This window comes from Stylophora pistillata, chromosome 4 (genome assembly GCF_964205215.1).
Source record: "Stylophora pistillata chromosome 4, jaStyPist1.2, whole genome shotgun sequence".
Taxonomy (NCBI): Eukaryota; Metazoa; Cnidaria; class Anthozoa; order Scleractinia; family Pocilloporidae; genus Stylophora; species Stylophora pistillata.
The window spans coordinates 33111013-33133451 of NC_142522.1; the positions used below are offsets into that span (position 1 = coordinate 33111013).

At 38.5% G+C, this 22439-nt stretch overlaps 1 protein-coding gene across 4 annotated transcripts in view; it reads left to right on the forward strand.

Moving 5' to 3' along the window:
• Positions 1-271: 271 nt before the first annotated feature.
• LOC111324506 (E3 ubiquitin-protein ligase rnf213-alpha) overlaps positions 272-22439 on the forward strand; it is an 82290-nt gene continuing 60122 nt past the window's right edge. Inside the window, exons 1-9 of one of the 4 annotated variants that reach the window (XM_088757406.1) lie at positions 272-642; positions 3175-3459; positions 8875-9159; positions 10065-10349; positions 13342-13502; positions 13652-13797; positions 14318-14626; positions 16478-16686; positions 18206-18498. In XM_088757406.1, the coding sequence (XP_088613532.1) occupies positions 462-642; positions 3175-3459; positions 8875-9159; positions 10065-10349; positions 13342-13502; positions 13652-13797; positions 14318-14626; positions 16478-16686; positions 18206-18498 (2154 nt within the window). In that variant the 5' untranslated portion in view covers positions 272-461. The remainder of the gene's footprint in view (positions 643-3174; positions 3460-8874; positions 9160-10064; positions 10350-13341; positions 13503-13651; positions 13798-14317; positions 14627-16477; positions 16687-18205; positions 18499-22439) is intronic. The other 3 variants (XM_088757403.1, XM_088757405.1, XM_088757404.1) reach the window with 3 other exon arrangements.

Sequence of the window (22439 nt, forward strand, 5' to 3'; positions counted from 1 at the left end):
TAATAAATGATCAAAACAGCGGGAGGGGAGGAGTGGGGCTGTTTTGTTCTTTCTCTACTTTCTGCTGATCACACCTGCAGTATGCAAGTTTTAGGGTGTACCACCTGCAGACGTGTCTCAGAAAAAGTTGCGAGAGGAATGTTTTTCAATTAGATTTAACAGGATTGATTCCTCAAAACTTTAAAGTGATAATTGCTGAAAGGAGCACAATGAAGAGGAGGACAAGAACAGAGTGTGTTTTTTTTTTTTTTTTTTTTTTTGATAAAATAGGTCATAGAGGGCGAGAAATATTCATGACCGTGCCATTCCCAGGGTCTTTCCGTGTTTCCCAAAGGAATTCGTTTCCAGGAATCCACTTCCGTCTTTCCAAGAACACTATTTGCCACGGAAATAACAACATGCATTACACAGGAAAGTATTTCTGTTTGTTGGCGTCTTAAATTGGTCGTGAGATCCAAACAATGCAATGTCCTAAGTGCAGAAACACATCTGAAGCAGAACATGTCTTCTGCTTTAAATGTGGCACAAAATTGGGAACATCTTCGTATCCGGATCTGACATTGTCGGGAGATGCGGAAGTTACAGAAGAGTTACAGGCAGCACAAAACTCCGAAGTCGACAACAAATCAGAAGTTCCACTTGGTAAGATCTTATTTCTCTGTTCTCTTTTGCCTGACTACCAAAAAAGGCAAACCCGATTATCAATCAAAGGGTTCGTTTAGAGAAGAGAAATTTACAAGGACAAAAATTATGTGTTCATTAATGCTCTCGTATGCATAAAAGTCTCCACTTTCGCTTTGTTTGAAAAATGGAAGGTAAAAATCACCAAGATTAAATAACAATTTCACCTCTTCACTGACGCTAGGTTAAGATAATTAAACTCCCCACAATAGGTCAAAATCAAGACAAAATTGATATTGTCTATTACCTTCGAATTCGGATGCTTGCGACTTCATATAGATTTATGGAAGTTAATTTAGGTTTGAATTGATTTATTGATTTTTCTTTAGTACCAGGAGTAACATTTATGTTTTAGATTGCATGTCTCCATTGACGATTTCTTCTCAGCTTTCATTTAGCCTTAGTAATACGTTTCTGATAGTTTCTGGTGCAATATTTGGCACAGATTCGAACTGAATCAGAGAGAAAATCGAATATTCCTAAGCATAAGGTGTGCTCATTTCCACAACACATTAATTCAGACCATTTTCATACTTGGATCTGAAGCTTATACTGTCATTTCAGGTTACTCCCATTTAAAACTGAATTAATTATTTTATTAAGTACAGATGGAAATTAAACACTGCTGATTATGGCAAAGAAACAAACAGTTTGCAGTGAGAACATTTGTACTTTGTGTTTACATCAAGAAAGTATTCTTGGGGATGAAAAGTTTGGATTGTTTTTATTGTTATACTGCTGTAATCATGTGGAAATTATAAACAATCATTGCCACTGTTTTTGGAGGATCCATTACTTCTATTAACTTCCAACAGGCAAAATAGAGTAGTTTTGGTATTCAAACTGCTTTCTTATTAAATAAATTAACATTCAAGTCCAAGTCAACTACAATATGATTAGAACCAATTGTCTGCTTTTTCATGGTCACAATTTAATATGCGTGCATAATGCATGATTAAATTTAAAGAGGTTGTATGCAAATTTTGCATTTGCAAATTAAAGAATAAGATATAGTGCTAGAACTCCTGTGTAGAGGGGGACTTTGGGATTTTTGGTTTTTGCAGTTTTGGCTATTTTAAATTAGATTGGTTTTTCAGTTTTTGTGCTAAAAAACTTCGGTTTTTTGGTTTTGGTGTTCATTGTGGTTGTGGATTTTCCCTTTTTTAGCATTTGGTTTTCAGTTTTTGCAAAAAATGCTCACAGGTTTTCGGATTTCATATCCGATGCAGTTTTCAGTTTTTCCTATTTGACCTATTTGGGTTCAATCTGAGGGGCAATTACACGCCTTCACTTATCTCGAATAGCCGCTAAATGCAATTTTGTGCAAATTTCCCTAATTTAACTGGGCTCCATTACCAGCTGCTGAGTCTGCAGAGACCACGCTTGAATTCCTCGAAAGAGCAGCTGAAATAAAGCCTATAATTTAAGTAGATACTAGTTAGAAGATACGAATGGCAAGTCCATGGCATTCACAAATGCTGTAATGAAATGAGTGTAATTTACTTGTATGTTCCACTTGTCACCACTGTATATGGATTGATCATGGTTTTACTGACTGGGATGTGAAAATGTATCGCTTTTGACAGTTTTGCATGCGGTTTTTAGTTTTGATCGATTTTTGTTTTGGTTTTTCGGTTTTGGATGATTTTTTTCTATGGTTTTGCGGTTTCTAAAAGGCCCCAATTCCCCCCTCCTTTTGCTGTCATACGCACCATGCAGCAGATGTGTGTTCAGTTTTCAATTTTTTTAAAGAAAGACCATTAAAGAGGATCTCCCGTACATTTTACATGAAGTGTGATTGGGCAATTTTTTCTTGTGAATTGTTATTTTTTTCATTATTCATGAATCATGATTATTGATGATGACATGTGACCAATTTGTTTTTTTAAAAGTGACCCATGAATTAAGATCTGAGTTAAAGGTGATCTGTGAGCCATTTTGTTTGCGTGATTAATTTTGGGCTATTTTGTTTTTTTGAAATTATACGTATTTATTCTCAAACGGCTGTGGTTAGGTTTGGAACAAGGTTTTTCCAGGAGGTGGACTTGATATGGATCAATAAAAGTCATAAAACAGACTACTAATGGTTCTTACATGAGTAAGATATGACATAACATCATCTTTTGTTGTGTTAAAACTGGTCAAGACAGGAAAAAGAAAAATATTAATTCCATGTGATTGTCTTGAATTTCACATGAATGTGAGAGAATTTTGCATATTGCTCATGATGCATGAAAAGGCCAAAATTAATATTTTTAAGTGACTGAAGTTTACAAAGGGGTTTAGGGGACCCTCTTCAAAATATAGATTTTAGAATCTTTGTAGTGTAAAGTCCTTGCTTTTATGTGATTTTGATGTGGTAATCTCTATTATTTTTTGCAGTGCACAGATGCAAAGGAATGTTAAATGTCCATATAGATTTTGTGTTTTGTTTATCTTGAAAAAATGAACGTATGTTATGTCAGTACTAATAACTCTTATTGTAATTTGTAGATGAGGGAAAAAGAAAAAGAGAGATAAACACACCAGAGGAAAAACCAGCTAAATGGAAATCTGTTGCCGAATTAGAAAGTGAAGCTGGAGATGTTGCTTCTTTACCTTTAGAGAGTCTCACTGTGTTAGATATTAAAGTGCATGAACTGAAGGTACTAACTCCTGCACCAGATTCAGTAAGGGTATATACAGAAGATTGCCCAGCAAGCAATACCAGTGAAACAGAAAGTTCCTCAGGAAGTGTGCCAGAAACTGCTGGTAGTTATGAACCTATGGATGCCACAGGTATTCAACAAAAATTGATTTATTAGTAGTAAGATACTCTTTCGGTTTTGGATGATTTTTTTCTATGGTTTTGCGGTTTCTAAAAGGCCCCAATTCCCCCCTCCTTTTGCTGTCATATGCACCATGCAGCAGATGTGTGTTCAGTTTTCAATTTTTTTAAAGAAAGACCATTAAAGAGGATCTCCCATACATTTTACATGAAGCGTGATTGGGCAATTTTTTCTTGTGAATTGTTATTTTTTTCATTATTCATGAAACATGATTATTGATGATGACATGTGACCAATTTGTTTTTTAAAAAGTGACCCATGAATTAAGATCTGAGTTAAAGGTGATCTGTGAGCCATATTTTGCAATTGTTTGCGTTTTGCGTGATTAATTTTGGGCTATTTTGTTTTTTTGAAATTATACGTATTTATTCTCAAACGGCTGTGGTTAGGTTTTGAACAAGGTTTTTCCAGGAGGTGGACTTGATATGGATCAATAAAAGTCATAAAACAGACTACTAGTGGTTCTTACACGAGTAGGATATGACATAACGTCATCTTTTGTTGTGTTAAGACTGGTCAAAACAGGAAAAAGCAAAATATTAATTCCATGTGATTGTCTTGAATTTCACATGAATGTGAGAGAATTTTGCATATTGCTCGTGATGCATGAAAAGGCCAAAATTAATATTTTTAAGTGACTGAAGTTTACAAAGGAGTTTATAGGGGACCCTCTTCAAAATATAGATTTTAGAATCTTTGTAGTGTAAAGTCCTTGCTTTTATGTGATTTTGATGTGGTAATTGTCACGTTCTAAAGTCGATGGAAATGGATACACATGAATCTAATCTATAAATCTGCCATGCTACTTTAATGATTCAATCCTCTCTTACGTTACCTGCTTCCCTACATCATGTATGGCACAGGAAGTGTACCTTACGAACACTACATCCCTTCCTTTTTCATTTAAAGCCACAACGATCCTAAGATGTCAACACAACGGAGGGTCGCTTAAAGCCTAATACAATTGAAACTCATAAAAGGGCTAGCCACAAAATCATTCATCCTCCCCTTATGAACAGTAACAGTCAATGATGACATTAACTGACGACAAAGTTTCTGATAATGGCACTCAAGTCAAAACATAGTCCTTGATAATGACACTCAAGTCGTAACAAAGTCTTTAAATCTTTCCGGCGGTTTTCTGACTCTGATCGGTCTCGTCACAACCGGGCTGCTCAGTTTTTCTCGTTCTGCTTCCGGTTCCACAGGATCAGTAACATCAAGCGTTGAAGTTGTTTCCCCCGGGTTCTGTGATGTCTCCTCATACTTCTTTACATGGGTTGTGTTTCGCTTTAGTTGAATGCCGTCTGGTGATTCAATAACAACACTGTTTCCAGTCTTGGTGATAATATCATAAGGCTCAGGAGCAAATGATGTTGATAATTTATTTTTATGCTCTTGTTTGACTAACACTTGATCACCTGGAGCTAGGTAAGACTCGTGGGCATTCCTCTTCTTGTCTGCATACCATTTGGTTTTGGTTTCATTTTGCCATCTCTGTCTCGCATCTCGCTCTCTGTGCTCTCCTCTTTCAGTTCGTGTAATTTAGTGCGCATCTTTCTGCCAAACAAGAGTTCCGCTGGGCTCACACCTGTGGTAGTGTGAGGGGTTGACCTATATGCTACCAAGTACTTGTGCACTTCTGTCTTCCATTCTTTCCCCTCTGCTTGAGCTATTTACATCCTCTTGAGGAGGGACCTGTTTTGTCTTTCCACTTCGCTATTCGCTTGTGGCCATAGTGGGGTGGTCTTCCTGTGTTCTATACCGTTATCCTCTAAATACTGTTCAAATACTTCAGATCTGAATTGTGGACCGTTGTCACTTCTGAGTGACTGAGGTAGTCCATGCGTGGTGAAGATTTTTTCCAAACACTCTATGACTTTTTCTGACGTTGTGGAACGCATGACTTCTATTTTATAGCATCTGCTGAAGTAATCAGTGATGACTAAGACAGATTCTCCTGAGGGTAATGGGCCTAACAGGTCTATGGCCAAATCTTGCCAGGGACCACTTGGTAATGGTGTTGACTTGATTGGCTCTGGGTTTGCTGGGCTGCTTACAAGCTGACAGCTATAACAAGTTTTGCAAAACTTCTCGGCTTCCCTGTCGATTCCAGGCCACCAGACTTTTGATTGCAACCTCTGCTTCATACTGACAATTCCTGGGTGTCCTTCATGGGCAAGGTTCAATACTTGAGGTCTCAGCTTGCTCGGTATGACAATCCTGGTACCACGAAGGATCAGCTTGCCAATAACACACAGTTTGCTACATACTGGTACGTACTGCTTATGTTGGTCACCTTTCCAGTTTCCATCTTTAATGTACTGGCGCAGTTCCATAAACTCTCTGTCTTCTGATGAGGCTTCTTCAATTTCACGTGTTGTCATCGCTTGAGGAGTGGCGGTTGCTGCGACGAACCTGACAAATTCATCCGACACCTTGTGTGCCGGTGATGGTTCTGCTTGTCCATTCGCATGCAACAAGCATGACAATGGGTCAGCAATATTCTGCTCACCAGGTAGGTACTTGACTTGGAATTTAGATGGCTGTAATCGCAGGATCCATCTTTCGATTTGTGCACACGGTTTGGACCTGCTCGAGTAGATTGTTTCCAGCGGCTAATGATCAGTATACAGTGTGAATTCAATGCCGTACAAGTACACATGGAATCGTTCACATGCCCATACGACAGCTAAGGCTTCTTTTTCTGTTTGCGAATAACGCCTTTCCACTGCGCTTAAACTCTTACTTGCGTAGATCATGACTCTTTTCCTGCCTTGCTGCTCTTGGATGAGTAGCGCACCGAGGCCCACCGGGCTTGCATCTGCTATGATTAGTGTCTTGGCATCTTTATCAAAATAGCCAAGATTATCTGCATTTGATAGTCTCCTCTTAAGCTCATTGAATGCATTCTTCTGCTCTTTTCCAAATTTGAAACGAACACCCTTTTTGGTCAACTTTCGCAATGGCTCCGCAGTTGTAGCGAAGTCTGGAATGAAACGGACATTGTAATTTGCCAGTCCCAGAAAGCTTCTGACTTCTGATGCACTTTGCGGTTCTCTTGCATCAACGATCGCCTTTACCCTGTCTTCAGCAGGACCAATACCATTGTTGCTTAGCACCAGTCCCATGAAGACCATCTGGTTCATATGGAACTTACACTTCTCTGCATTCAGTGTGAGGTTCTTCTCTTTCAGCCTTTCCAAAACTCGCTGCAATCTTCTGTCATGTTCCTCAGTGTTCTTCCCATGAATGATGATATCATCTGAGATGTTGGCAACACCTTCACAGCCTTGTAATGATTGTTGGATGACGTGCTGGTATACTTCTGGAGCTGAACTTATCCCAAACATGAGGCGCTTGTATTGGTAAAGACCACAATGTGTAGTGAACGTTGTGATGCTTCTGGAATCGGGATGGAGTTCTAACTGGTGGTAGCCCCATTTTAAATCCAGTTTACTGAACATTGTGCTCTGTTTGAGGCTTTGGAGCACTTCGTCCACTGTGGGTTTGGGATAATGTTCTCTGATAATGGCTTCGTTAGCTCTGCGCATGTCTACACAAAGGCATATTTCGTCATTCTGCTTAGGGACTACTACAACTGGACTAACCCACTGGGTTGGGCCCTCTACTAGTTCAATTATGTCCATGGCTATTAATTCTTCAATCTTCTCCTTAACCTTGTCTTGAAGACTAAATGGGGTGCGCCTGACTGGTTGTGCCACTGGGGGTACATCTGGATTCACATACAACTTAACTTGGAAATCTTTCAACTTTCCCATACCCTCAAAGATCTTCTTGTAATCAGACATGACTGTCTCACTACATGTCACAGTGCAGATCTGGGTTCCTAATTTCAACACTCCAAGCTTTATGGCAGTTTCTCTTCCAAGCAGTGCCGCCCCTTCGCCATTAATAACAACAAATTCAGCTTCGGCCTCTTTTCCCTCTACTCTCGCTTGTGCAGAGAATGTTCCTAGAACGTTCAGCAGCTGTTTACTGCCATATGCATAAAACTTCTTATCACTCTTTCTCGACACACACTTAATCTTGTCTTGCTTTAACTTTAACCACAGATTTTTGTCAATCACATGGGTGCTTGCACCCGAATCAATCAACATCGCAACTACAACTCCACCCACAGTCACATCTATTTTCTCAGGTGATGTAGCAGAATTCACAGTAAATGCATATTCATCTTCATCTCTCTCACTTCTCACATACCTGACTGACTTCTTTGTTTTCCTTCCTTTTGTCTTCTCTTCCCGCCTAGGTTTGGGAGGTTTGGCTGTTTTCGTTTTACACTGTGGACTAAAATGGTCAGCTCCTCCGCACTTATGGCAAGTTTTTCCTTTCGCAGGACACTCAGGGTCTCTTCCAAAATGTCCTACTTTTCCACATCTGTAGCATGCTCGCTTGGCAGACTCCTTTCCTTTGTCTTCTTGCTTGTCACAGATGAAATTCACGTCCTTTTTGCCTTCCATACTTTCCAGCTGTGACCGAACTCGCTCGTGATTTGGTGCCGTCGAAAGTAACAACTTTAAGGTTAAGTGCTCACCCTATTCCAGTAGTTTCTTCCGTAGTTCATGTGATTTACATCGCTGCAAGACTTGATCACGAATCTGGTTATCAGCTTGGTCGCCGTAGTCACAGTCTTTGACCACGTGTCTCAATCGTGTAACAAACTGAGCCATGGTTTCGCCGTCCTCTTGTTCCATGCTGCGAAACAGGTGATTTTGGTATGTCGAATTTACCTTTGGAATGAAATAATCGTTCAAAGCCTTCGCCGCTTTTTCGTAATCTTTTGCCTCACCTGTGTCAGGTAACGTTTCGAAAATTTCCTGAACAGCTTCGCTGGCCGAATGAAGGAGTAAAGCTCTCCTCTGAATTTTATTATCCGCTTTATCCACTTGGATGAACAAGCCTTTGCTATCGGCATAAACTGAGAAGCTTTTCAACCAATGCTGCCATCGCCTTCCCACGCTTGAAGGTTCACCATGTGGATCGAATGGTTTCACACTCGTTAAATTGTCTAGCTTTATTGACGCCAAGTCTGGGCAGCTGCAACTTCTATCCTCGTCGCCAGATGTCACGTTCTAAAGTCGATGGAAATGGATACACAAATCTAATCTATACGTCTGCCATGCTACTTTAATGATTCAATCCTCTCTTACATTACCTGCTTCTCTAAATCATGTATGGCACACGAAGTGTACCTTGCAAACACTACAGTAATCTCTATTATTTTTTGCAGTGCACGGATGCAAAGGAATGTTAAATGTCCATATAGATTTTGTGTTTTGTTTATCTTGAAAAAATGAACGTATGTTATGTCAGTACTAATAACTCTTATTGTAATTTGTAGATGAGGGAAAAAGAAAAAGAGAGATAAACACACCAGAGGAAAAACCAGCAAAACGGAAATCTGTTGCCGAATTAGAAAGTGAAGCTGGAGATGTTGCTTCTTTACCTTTAGAGAGTCTCACTGTGTTGGATATTAAAGTGGATGAACCGAAGGTACTAACTCCTGCACCAGATTCAGTAAGGGTATATACAGAAGATTGCCCAGCAAGCAATACCAGTGAAACAGAAAGTTCCTCAGGAAGTGTGCCAGAAACTGCTGGTAGTTATGAACCTATGGATGCCACAGGTATTCAACAAAAATTTATTTATTAGTAGTAAGATACTCTTTCGGTTTTCGATGATTTTTTCCTATGGTTTTGCAGTTTCTAAAAGGCCCCAATTCCCCCCTCCTTTTGCTGTCATACGCACCATGCAGCAGATGTGTGTTCAGTTTTCAATTTTTTTAAAGAAAGACCATTAAAGAGGATCTCCCATACATTTTACATGAAGCGTGATTGGGCAATTTTTTCTTGTGAATTGTTATTTTTTCATTATTCATGAAACATGACTATTGATGATGACATGTGACCAATTTGTTTTTTAAAAAGTGACCCATGAATTAAGATCTCAGTTAAAGGTGATCTGTGAACCATTTTGTTTGCGTGATTAATTTTGGGCTACTTTGTTTTTTTGAAATTATACGTATTTATTCTCAAACGGCCGTGGTTAGGTTTTGAACAAGGTTTTTCCAGGAGGTGGACTTCATATGGATCAATAAAAGTCATAAAACAGACTAGTAATGGTTCTTACACGAGTAGGATATGACATAACGTCATCTTTTGTTGTGTTAAGACTGGTCAAGACAGGAAAAAGCAAAATATTAATTCCATGTGATTGTCTTGAATTTCACATGAATGTGAGAGAATTTTGCATATCGCTCGTGATGCATGAAAAAGCCAAAATTAATATTTTTAAGTGACTGAAGTTTACAAAGGGGTTTAGGGAATTACCCTCTTCAAAATATAGATTTTAGAATCTTTGCAGTGTAAAGGCCTTGCTTTTATGTGATTTTGATGTGGTAATCTTTATTATTTTTTGCAGTACATGGATGCAAAGGAATGTTAAATGTCCATATAGATTTTGTGCTTTGTTTATCTTGAAAAAATGAACGTATGTTAGGTCAGTACTAATAACTCTTATTGTAATTTGTAGATGAGGGAAAAAGAAAAAGAGAGATAAACACACCAGAGGAAAAACCAGCAAAACGGAAATCTGTTGCCGAATTAGAAAGTGAAGCTGGAGATGTTGCTTCTTTACCTTTAGAGAGTCTCACTGTGTTGGATATTAAAGTGGATGAACCAAAGGTACTAACTCCTGCACCAAATTCAGTAAGGGTATATACAGAAGATTGCCCAGCAAGCAATACCAGTGAAACAGAAAGTTCCTCAGGAAGTGTGCCAGAAACTGCTGCTAGTTATGAACCTATGGATGCCACAGGTATTTAACAAAAATTTATTTATTAGTAGTAAGATACTCTTGAGGTCATAAAACTAATACATGCTAAGTTGAAAATTCTACCAAGTCCTTTGAGGTAGAGTATTTCAGTTTGATCATGTAACCATCAGGCTTAACCATCTTTTCAACCCTTGGTTTGGATCAGACAAACCATTCGTTCCACTCTCCCAGCAATTGCATCATGAATACTAATAACCTTGTAAATTATGACTCAGTCAAACTGGTTTTTATTTGAAAACTTTGCAAAGCTTTGGGCATTATTCCTCAGAAATTCCATATTGTGGGTGAATTAAGTCACATATTAGATAAAATCAGTCAAGTCAATTAAAAACTACCAAATGCACAACCAGCCTCTCTGATGCACAGCTGCAGGTTCAGACTTGGTCCCTTCTGTAGCTGTTCTTAATGGCACACCCTATTAAGCCCACTGCTCTACTGTTTAAACAAATTAAGAGGGTTATGTGTAGAGTTGGCAAACTTCTGTGAAGTTTGACCCAAACCTTGCCTGAGCAAGGAGGAACAACATGTGCCATATAATAGGAGGTGAAGCTACTTTATTATGGGAATGAGTAAGTGAGTGATGGCAAGTAGCAATAGAATTCCCAACTTGACCTAATTTTGACCTGATGTTTCCTGCTGCTACTTATTGTTTTTTGTTTGTTTGTTTATTTTTTTTTTCAGAAGTATCTTATTAATACAACATTTGCACTGACAATACACATTTGAGTTCTCTCCTTTTGTGATTTCTGGATTAAAGCTACTAGCACATTTTGATACATCGTCATTGTTTCAGTTCTTGCTGTGACACAAGACAATTTTGTGTATCACCATTATTTTACAATGGCCTCTTGCCATGTGATAAACAAAAAATTCCCTGCACAAATATCTTTAATAGGTGTAATCAGTGCATCATGAAAACTTAGAGGAATTTTTATTTCCAGTATATTCAGTATATTTTTATTACTTCCATTCACATCCACTGGGGCGTAACATAATGTTTTTATAAGTGAAAATACGTAAGTTATTTCCCAGGTTGAAAAAACAGCCACGTTGATGATGCCTGTTGGGTGAAATTGGGTATTTATTGAAGTTGGTAAATGCCAGCAATGGCATTTCCAAAACTTTAAATTTACAAATTTACTGGGGGAGCATGCTATGAGACCACCCTAAATTGGAGCACCTTCTCTGCCAATATTTTCTAATTGCCTGACTACACCTTAAAAATCTCATGCTACACCCCTGGTTTTAAAGACGATTTCAACTTTTCGAAGAAATCTGAAACAATGTGATAAGTAACAGAATAATTATGTAAAATAATGCTCCACCGGCGCTTAATTACTTATGGTTTAACAATTCATCAGCTGTGTTATGATAACGGCGTCATTCACAATTCCTCCTGGAGATGTAGCCATTAATAATATATTGCCATCTTAATTCATTTATTAATACCCCATCAGGTGAATGAAACAATGAGACAGCACCTCAGAATCATTTTGCATCAAGTGACTGACTTAATTTTGCTGCTTTCCTGCAATTATGTTCTTTATAACCAACAAGAACAAGAGTATTGATATCACCCTAATTTGGCAAGAAATGCCTCTTGAAGCCTCTCTTATAAGGCTTTTGACTTGTTGGACATCACTCAATAAATTTGTATTTGGTGCAGACTATTTACCCTAATCTGCAAGCTTTGAGCTCTAAAGTTTTACTCCAATGTGTAACATATGCAGAAAGTATTAAGGTATGATCCCTGACTTCCCTTAGTACCCACCAACATGAAAGATGTGTGCTTGTGATATGTCACTTCAGTTGGGAATGCACTCATCAGCAACCAAAAGCAGTTAATGTTGGCAACCTCTCAAGGTTGACAATCGAAAAATTCCAAACAATTAGCCAAGCCAGTAAGTGCTGGTCAAATTTATTATACCTCTCTGCCTCTGCATATCTGGAATTTGATTCTCTTTGAGAGAACCTTCATTCACCCTGCTAGATCAATGAGAATGTTGGCTGAAGTTTCCATTTGCTCCTTTTATAAGCATTGCCCTAAAAAAAGTCAGATTTTGATTTGGTCCTCATGGGTTTCAAAGGCCAGATCATTAAAAAAATCCTGGTCCGCAAGCTCAAGGCCTGTGATGACTGTAGTACAGCCGCTTTTTAATAAGCATACTTGAGGTATGAGACAAGCCTACTTATACTGTCTCCTACAACTTATTACTGCTTTGGCCAATTACACTGAGACATGGTAATGTCTTAATGATACATAGCATCCACAAATGACACAATGACTCTCTAGCTCTTGTTGGATACATCATTAGCTTGCATCTGCTCATAACAGCCCTACTCCACTAGCTTCCACATTCTCTTTACATGCTAACTATGTCACCATCATCAGCAGCAAGTACTATGAAATTAACTTTGGAGAGCTTCAAAGCATCAGCAATTTAGGTGGCGATCGGTCCAATAAGTCCCTAGTAATGAATCTGGTCTCACCATGTCCCTTCACAACCCGGCCCAATCCACTCTCTCAGCCAACGGACATGTGATAAAATTCTTAGTGACAAAGTTAGGTCGGGGCCGGACGCGAAAAAAATTTGGCTCTCGTTCGTGCATGATTCCCGGACTTCGTTGCGATCAGTCCGTACGTCATGTCTTCGAGCCAAATATTTTCCTGTACACCCCTCCAACTCAGTGTATAAGTACTTGTCATGCGGCAGTGCATATATGTAAAATTCCTCCAAATGTGAAACATGTAAAGAGGAATGAACATTACAGTATGTATCTCATAATTAGAGAGCAAATAGAGTCATTGTCAAAGGTTTGGGGTTTTTTCAGACTTTGAATGCCTGAAACTCACATCTTTTGTGACTCAGTATCGCTACTGCGAACTGCGGACTTTTTAAGAGTCTGCAGTTCGCAGTTCTAATCGTTGTAATGCTTCGCAATTCTAATCGTTGTAATGCTTCCTTGCAAACAGTTAAGAAATCAGCAAGTGTCTACAGCCAAGCAGGTGGGAATAACCAGTCTCAAAGGAACAGTACGTCTCAGTCATCTGCAGGTGATGGTCAGCCCAAGAAGGGTGAGGACAGCAATCATGAAAATGAAAGTGATGAAGATGAAATCAACACAGATTCAGAGGTAAATCGACGTCATTTTTTGGAATGTTAATACTGCTTACAGTCGACTGAAATCTTCAATAAGTGTTCTAAGAATCAAGATGTAGTTTGGCATCTCTTAATTTTTGGTATTGAATAACACTGTCTTATTAATGATGTTTGTAACTTCAGGAAGGAGATCCGTGCCAAGACGCGCACGTTGAAAAAGAAAACCCAGGTTCGAGAAAGAATAAGCCGATGAGCAAGGCTAAAAGGGACAGGGATAAAAAGAAAGAAAAGAAAAAACGCAAAGAGGAAGAAAAACGCGAGAAAATCAAGTATGTATGGGCTTTGCACATCAAATTGAAAGTACTGGGGTCAAGATCGTTGAAAACATTTTACAATATGCATTATGTATCATCAGTTAATGGTAAGATGATGATGTACAGAAAGTCCTAATCATTGTGACTCAAGTCATGACCTTCGTAGTTATGGTACTTCGCATAAAAAAAAACAATATACCTCTTTTCACTTGATAATGACTCAAATATTAATTCCCTCCGAGATACGAATTCCTGCCGAATTCTGTGCGGACAATAAAAGTTGAATGTTTAGGCTGGCAATGATTAGACGCCCATTCACAGATTTTATTAAGTCTTACAAAACTTTCTTCCTTATAAGCTTTTTATTAACTCGGTTTTCAAATATGGGCAACTTAAATTATCCAAGGTGTTTTAACAAGAAGTGTTGTATCTGTCATATAATTCTTGGTAAGGAAAGTCTCTTATCAGGCTAATCAAGGATCGCACAGTCGTTTATTGCGGCCTAATTAATTCTTTGTATTCTTTGTATGTAAAGACAACAAGAGGGTTCGCAGCTTGACCAAGGGCAAAAGAAGCGAAAGAACGAGAGGACCAGTGAGCGCAATGCCTTGAGTAATAACGAAAGTGATAACCATGATGCAAGCTGCGACAATAAAAAAGAACCAGAAGAGGGTAAAGAGCATTTTGCCAAGTACAAAGGAAGCAAAATGACTGTTGTTTTTCATGCTGTTCTTTCACCTTATTTCAAATTTGATGCTAATCAAGGTGACAGAATTTTCATGAGGTTTGGCGGAGTTCCTTTTGGGAATTTCATGGTGAATATTGTAGAGGTTCATCCAGAAAGGTAGGCTTGGTAGATCACTTTAATTTGTTGATGTTACTTAAAAATTTTTTAGAACCCACATGTAATGTAACTGCTGTTTTCGTGGTTACAAGCACATTCTTGTGGCGCGAAGCATTTATTTCTGAAAACCAATTAGTCTTACTCTTTGTGCTAAAAATGGTGACCTAAAAAGGTTTTGGAATTTTTAAGTGAAACTAGTACGTTACAGTTCTTTGTGATTTATGATTGCTAGTTATTCGGAATAGCAGAAGTATTAGTATTAGCGCTGTATAGTGAATCGTCCGCAAAACTTCTTTAGACCTTCTCTCAAATCCTCTTGACCAATGAGATGCAAAATCAAAACAAATAATGACTCGGTTTCTCGTGTTTCTGGCGCGTTAGGCTATTGGCTTGTTCTTTAACTCATGGATACGAGTTACGGATTACAAGTTTTTTCTGAACAGTCTCGCTGAGCCGAAGTTGATTGACGAGGCAGTTGATAGTGGTGGGGCGTCGGCTCGGATATTTTTCGCAGATTTTTTTAAAGGGTTTGATTTGATTGATCACTCAATATTGATGCAAGAACTCGCAGACCTTGAAGTTCACCCAATCCTTTTATCTTGGATTGTAGCTTTTTCGACTTATCGGAGGCAAGCAGTTAAAATTGGGGGATCTCTGTCAAATTTGTTAACACCAAAAGGAAGAGTGCCCCAAGGAACTAAGTTGGTTGTGATTCTTTTTACGGTGATGACAAACGGACTTCTGTCCGACTGGCAGCTGCGTATTAAATATGTTGATGATACTAGTGCTCTCGAAATAATTCCAAGGAATTCCCCTGGCTTACTCAATGTTGTAGCCTCAGACATTCATAATTTTGCCATTGCTCATAATATGTCTTAATCCAACTAAGTGTAAAGAAATGCATATTAATTTTCTACACAACTCCAACTGTCTCATTAATCCCATATTAATTGGCGGCAACGCCATCCAGTGTGTCAATACCTTTAAGATCTTAGGAGTTATTATAGACAGTGACCTGAAGTGGAACTGTCATGTTGATTACATTGATAAGAAAGCTTGTAACAGGTTATATTCCCTCAGAGTACTGCGCAGAGCCAGGGTGTGTCAATCTAACATCCTGAAGATATATCTCAGGACAGTCCGGCCAGTTTTAGAGTATACTGTACCTGTCTGGCAGGATATTCTTGCCTATCTGTCCGAATCCATAGAGTGAGTCCAAAAAAGGGCGCTGAATATAAATTACCCCGAGGCTTAGTCGTATGCTTATGCTTTACAGCTAGGTAAATTAGATAGGCTAGATGACAGAAGAGTAGACCTGTGCTATAAATACATGGCAAAAATGAAGTCCCCCAGCCACCCTCTGCACCATCTGCTCCCCAGCCCACTCCTGCACCCATCTGCTCCCTAGTCCACTCCTGCACCCATCTGCTCCCCAGCCCACTCCTGCACGCACCTAATTACGACTTAAGGCAGAAAACACAAAAGTACTATCTCTTCCGAAACATTCAGATATGTAGGACAAAGAGAAAGGAGGACTTTTTTACATTTAAATATTTTAAATGATTCAATTGTTACCATCATTGTTATAGTCGTAAACTTTTAGTTTTTAGATAATAGTTGCCTTAAGATTGTAAAATACACTCAATAATTCAGGTCCTTTACTGCCAGAGAGTTTAATAAACTAGTCATTCATTCATTCATTCATTCACTCACTCACTCACTCATTCATTCATTCATTCATTCATTCAAGTGGAATGGATAACAACAACGGCTCTTACAGAAGTAATAGAAATTTACACGTTCGTGTAATCATATACTGTCTCAAATCATGTCACTTTTATCTACACGTAGGTGGCTTGAACATGATTTTATCCTGGTTAAGGCACAATTCTCTGTACCAGTTGGTGAAGTTACTCGCAATGTCTCCTACAAGTATGTTGTCTTTAAAGCAAAGAGAAAAGATTCAAAAGAGAAAGATAATTATATTTGGGACTACTTGTCAGGTGGAGCTTTTAAGAACCGATGCCTTCGAATACCGAAAGAAAGGTGCCAAACTGGAGGTATGTTTGGGTATTCAAATTCTTAGCTTTTCCTTTTTTTTCTTCTAAAAAGTACGTCTGTAGCACTCCTTCATGTCTTAAACGACCATGATGAGAAACCAGACTGGAAGCCATCGCCCTCTCCTCGCACCTATCTATAAGCGCCTACAGAAGATTCGTTGACGACAATTATCTCCAGACAACTGGTGAGGAAATGGAAGACCAATTCCAAAATTCCTTCGTAATGAAACAAATCTCAAAGGGCCAAAACTAAGTCCACAAAGGCATCTAAATCAACACCATTGCACTGGAAAACGACCCGAAAATCTACGCCTTTTCGAAGCATTTTACAAACGAAAATACAAACGTATTCTCAACTCCCGTGAGGAATGTAGCGAATTAGTGGATCTTTCGTTCTAATGACTACTTTAGCATATCTAGAGAGACTCTCGCTCATTAGATCATTTTATCCGTTTTTTATTAATTTTTGTACCTAATAATTTATCCAGTAAATTTTACCCACGCACCTTTTGCTTTTCACACGTTTTTACTTTTAATTTGTATTTAAGCCTTACGCGAGATATTTTTCTTATCACTGATGATGCCGTGAATCGGCCAAAGCTTGGATTTTTGAAAGATTTTCAGGTCGATTTTACTATAGTTTAAAGCCTCATTTGAACTTCAGTCAGTTTTATTAACCAAAATTGTGAATTTTGCATTTACTACTGATTGCTTAATTGATTGACCTCAGCGTTCTTTTGCTTCATCTGGCGGTGTTCTGTCTCTATGGTTAGATATTTATCTTAACTTCCAATTTTAAGTACATAACAAAACTCTGATGAAATAAAAGAGTTAAGGTAAACTGTTTCGGCTGGTCTCCTAACGTTTAATTTTCCAAGAGGTTTTGCGGAACCTCTTTAAAAATCAACTGTTTTTTATTGCAACTCGAACATGCTAACTTGAAACTGTGTTCGCTAGAACTAGGCTGCGGTGACACGCTGCGGCCACCGCCTAATATTGGTGGTAAACATTTGGTCATTTGTCGCCCTATTGAAGAGTGGGGTGGGAAAATTATTTTGATTTGTATTTCCTTAGTTACAACTGATCCACGATGTTTTGAAAGTAAATATGTACGACAGAAAAGCAGGGTTCAAAGAACTTGGATTATGTATGCTATTATTGAACCATTGGAATGTGAAACGTTTGGTGTTTGGGAGAGATGGCCTATGCCACCTCTGCCTGGTCCTTTCGTGGAGCCTCATCACTACTTTAAACTGTTTATTTTTGTATATTTCGGCAACTGTACATAAATATTTATCGCACATTTTCTGTCAAAATTCGTCATTTTTTTTTATAAAAGAATTTAAATCGTACCTCGTAAACAATTAACCACTGTCTACATGATCTTTGGAATATGGAAAGTGATCGAAACATATCTAGTTTTAAATGGTATGTGGTTGTTATTTTGGAAAATAGGTTCATGCCAACCGCAACCGAGAACTTTTGTTTTTGAATTGTTTAACTTTTATTTTCCTTACAGCTGTCTGGCACCAGTACGACGACACTATTTTTTGTTCGCCAGGATGGGCTCAAAGTATCCGAAAATTTCTGCCATTCGTGAAAAGCACAGGTCCATTAGAAGGCAGAAACATCGCAACGGAAGCAATGCTGCCTCATTGGGAAGGTTTCAACGAGCATAATGTGGAACCAAGTATGACTGCTTGGAAGGCAATAGGGATTGTGAATGATTTAGCTAACTGCATGACACAAACGAAGGTTGAAGAGCATGGTATCCTCGCAGGAAACGTTCCATCAGGATATAACTTTAAGAGGGTATGCAATCACTAATGCACTTTTCTACATTTCCTAGATAGTATCTATTTTATTCGAGGTTAATTTTATCAGCAGTATGTTGTAGGATGAATAGCTCTTCAACGGCGTGGCGCATGGCTCTCCCATGCAATCCGCTTGGCCGATTATGAACACGAGGTCTAACCCAAAACACGGTTTTACGCAAGTAGTGAGCCTCAGTTCTCTTTATAAGCTTGATTTAATTAATTTTTGTTATTTCCATGTCAAGTTTCGGCCCTCTTGACATTATTCAAAAATATAAATGTTAGATAAAAGGTTTGGTTACATTGGAGACAGTTTAGAACGCGGTTTTGATAAACAATGGCTACACTTTGTTTAAATGACCGGCCCTGTATTCTTCACTGTGACATGCATATAAATTTCAGTTGTAATCTACTTCTCCATATTTTAAGCGACAATCGTTTGGTACATTGCACCAGTTATTTTATTTGCAGCATTGTATTGCAAGAACCTTTGAAAAAGAGAGTCAGGAATCTCATTGAAATAGAAAAAACACCTTTTTCGTCTGAAAGAATTGAAACTTTGTGTTGATCAAAAACTTTTCCGGTTGATTTTAAATTAACTTAGAAAACAAAAGCGACTATCCCAAAATGGCCCTATTGGTGAAAGATGTTGACCACCTTTTTAGAATGTTATTAGGCTACTTCAACAAACAATTGCTTCTTGGACTTGTTTGATAAGGTAAACTGGTTTGCCGTCTTACCAAGCATCACTCATTGTATTCATTTATTTATTTATTTATTTATTTATATTTATAACAACTTCATTTGCCTAAATAATAAGATAATAATAATAATAATAATAATAATACAGACAGATAACAATAGAAATAACATCGAGATGCAAAAAGGCAAAAAGGGTCAAGCCAGAGAGGAACTAAATTCTCATTGACGGCAGCCCCCAGAATAAAAGCAATATGCAATAAAAATAAAACTAAAATGTAAAGGTAAAAATTATTGAAAAAAAACAAGTCAATCGATAAATGGATATTGGTGCAATATTATTGATATTATTTAAAAATGTGTTCTTTCAGTTTTTTATTAAACTTACTAGAAGAGCTAGAGCTAACTATGTCACTTGGCATATTAGAAAACCCGTACAGGCCTGAAATTTTTTTCAGGTCTGATTTTCACTATTGCTCAAATAGTGCTTTACTGCGAAGGATCGTTCTCATCTACGTCTCATAACCGCAGTTCACACATATGTTTCATATGTTTGTTGTTGTTTGATTTATCATCTACGGGTTTATGTCGAATTAATTTGATGGCCTGCTCCCAGTTGGCTTGTTAGCTCAATTGGTAGAGCGCTGCACTAGTATCGCAGAGGTCAGTGGTTCGAATCCCGTACAGGCCTGAAATTTTTTTCAGGTCTGATTTTCACTATTGCTCAAATAGTGCTTTACTGCGAAGGATCGTTCTCATATACGTCTCATAACCGCAGTTCACACATATGTTTCATATGTTTGTTGTTAATTGCACTAAACTAAGAAATTCACGACGCGAGTTGAGTGTTGGCCAGCCAAGATACTTCAAACGTTCACTATAGTCGATAGAACTACCAAGGATCCACCTGGAAGCATTCCTTTGCACTCTTTCAAGCTTATCAGAAAGATATTGTTGATGTGGATTCCACACAGGACAGGCATACTCAACAATTGGCCGAACCATAGACTTGTATCCAATTGATATTGCTTCAGAGCTTTTCCCAAATGTGCGCTTTAGTAGGCCAAGTATCTTATTTGCTTTAGCAGCAACAGAGAGAACATGCGGTTTCCAAGATAAGTCAGATGATATAATGACTCCAAGATGTTTGTGTGTTTTAACCTGTTCCAGTGGGATTGAATTGATGTTGTACGAGCAAGGTGTTACAGATCTAGATCTCGTGATTTTCATACATTTGGATTTAGTTGCTTTAAGTTTCAAAAGCCACTTTTTACACCAGTCTACGATCTGAGACAAGCTTTCACACACAGGTTGAGGAACAGATGATGGATGATCTGAGTTAAACAATAGAGTATCATCGGCAAACATTTCACTTGAACACGATAAGTTCTCAGGTATATCGTTGACATACAACAAGAACAACATTGGCCCAACAATACTTCCCTGAGGGACACCAGAGTAAACCATGGACCAGTCTGAGCTTTCACCTTCCAGAACAACACGTTGGAAACGATCTTGCAGGAAATCACCTAGCCACTCGAGAATCTGACCATTGATACCATATCGGCCAAGCTTAGAGATGAGATGTTTGTGTGGGACTGAGTCAAACGCTTTCTCAAAGTCCAAGAAGACGACATCTGATGTTTTGTTTTTATCTAAGGCTGATGCCCAGGAGTGAAATAGGCGAATAAGTTGGGATGTGCAGGAAAAACCAGCTCGAAAGCCATATTGATGAGGGCTTAACAAGTCATGATCTTCTAGATGAGCCATAATATGTCTTGTGACTAGCTTCTCTAGGGTCTTAACTACAAGCGATGTTAGAGAAATTGGACGATAGTTAGAAACATATTCTTTACCACCATTTTTGTAAACTGGGGTGATGTTGGCAGACTTCCAGTCACGAGGTAGTTTTCCTCTATTCAGAGACATATTGAATAACTTTGACAGTGGATCAGAAATTACAGAGGCTGCCTCCCGGAGCAAACGTGCAGACAAACCATCCGGGCCAGTGGCTTTATTCACATCAAGGGTAAGCAAAAGCTCTCCCACATTAGCACTAGAGCACATGAGATCTGGTATAACGAAGCCTGAACCATGTGAATGGGCATCCTCATCGACATCGGTAGCTGGATCAGGGCGGGTAAACACCGACGCGAAAAATTTGCAAAATAACTCTGCTTTGTCCTTGCCAGTAGAAGCCGTGACACCACGATCCAACCATTTCATAGTGACAGGTATTGATTTGTTTTTCGTTTTGGATTTTATAAAAGACCAGAAGCGTTTAGGGTTTTTGGAATCTATTAATGAGTGAACATGTTGGTAATAACTCTTATTAAGTTCCGATTTAACTTTATTCCTCAACGATTTGTATTTATTCCAATCAACTTCAAGCTGGGTAGATTTGGCTTTCTTCCAAAGGCGTTTTCTTTTGTGGAAAAGCTTGCGTATATCAGAAGTGATCCAGGGCACATTTTGTCTTGATTTTATTTTCTTCGAAGGAACGTTGTTTTCAATGGCTTTAAAGAATGCAGACTTCCAATTTAACCAAACCTCTTCCATTGTGTCATTGTCATTCAATATAGCGTTCCATGGGATATTTGATAGTTCGAGACGAAAGTTATCCCAATTAGCATTTTTGTAGTCAAAGATTTGTTTTGTTCGTTGATATGGACGAGTGACTTTGCATGTCAACTTGAGAGAGACAACATTGTGGTCTGAAGAGCCAATTCCGTCCAAAATTTGGATGTTTTTAAGTGATTCTGGACGATTAGATATCACAAGGTCTAGGATAGCATCTTGACGCGTAGGCTCGTCGATCAATTGAGAGAAACCATAGAAGTTCACAATATTATCGCAGAAATAGTCTGATAAGACATTTGGTTGAGAAGGGCATATCAAGTCCCAATCAATATCCGGAAAATTAAAGTCACCCAAAAGAACAACATTAGTGTGATCGGATACCACTGTAACTTTTTCTAGTGACCTTTTAAGGCCTTCTAGATAGTTCATGTCACTTGAAGGAGGGCGGTAGAATACTCCTAGGAAGTACGATCCAGAATTTTTCAGTGGAATTTCGGCCCATAAGAGTTCGCAAATATCTTCTTCCAAATCAGGACGTCTTGAGCATGATATATTAGATTTAACGGCTAAAAGTACACCGCCACCCCTACTTCCACGGTCATTTCGAAGAACATTATATGAAGATGGAAGGATTTCGTTGTCGGCTATTCCCTCATGAAG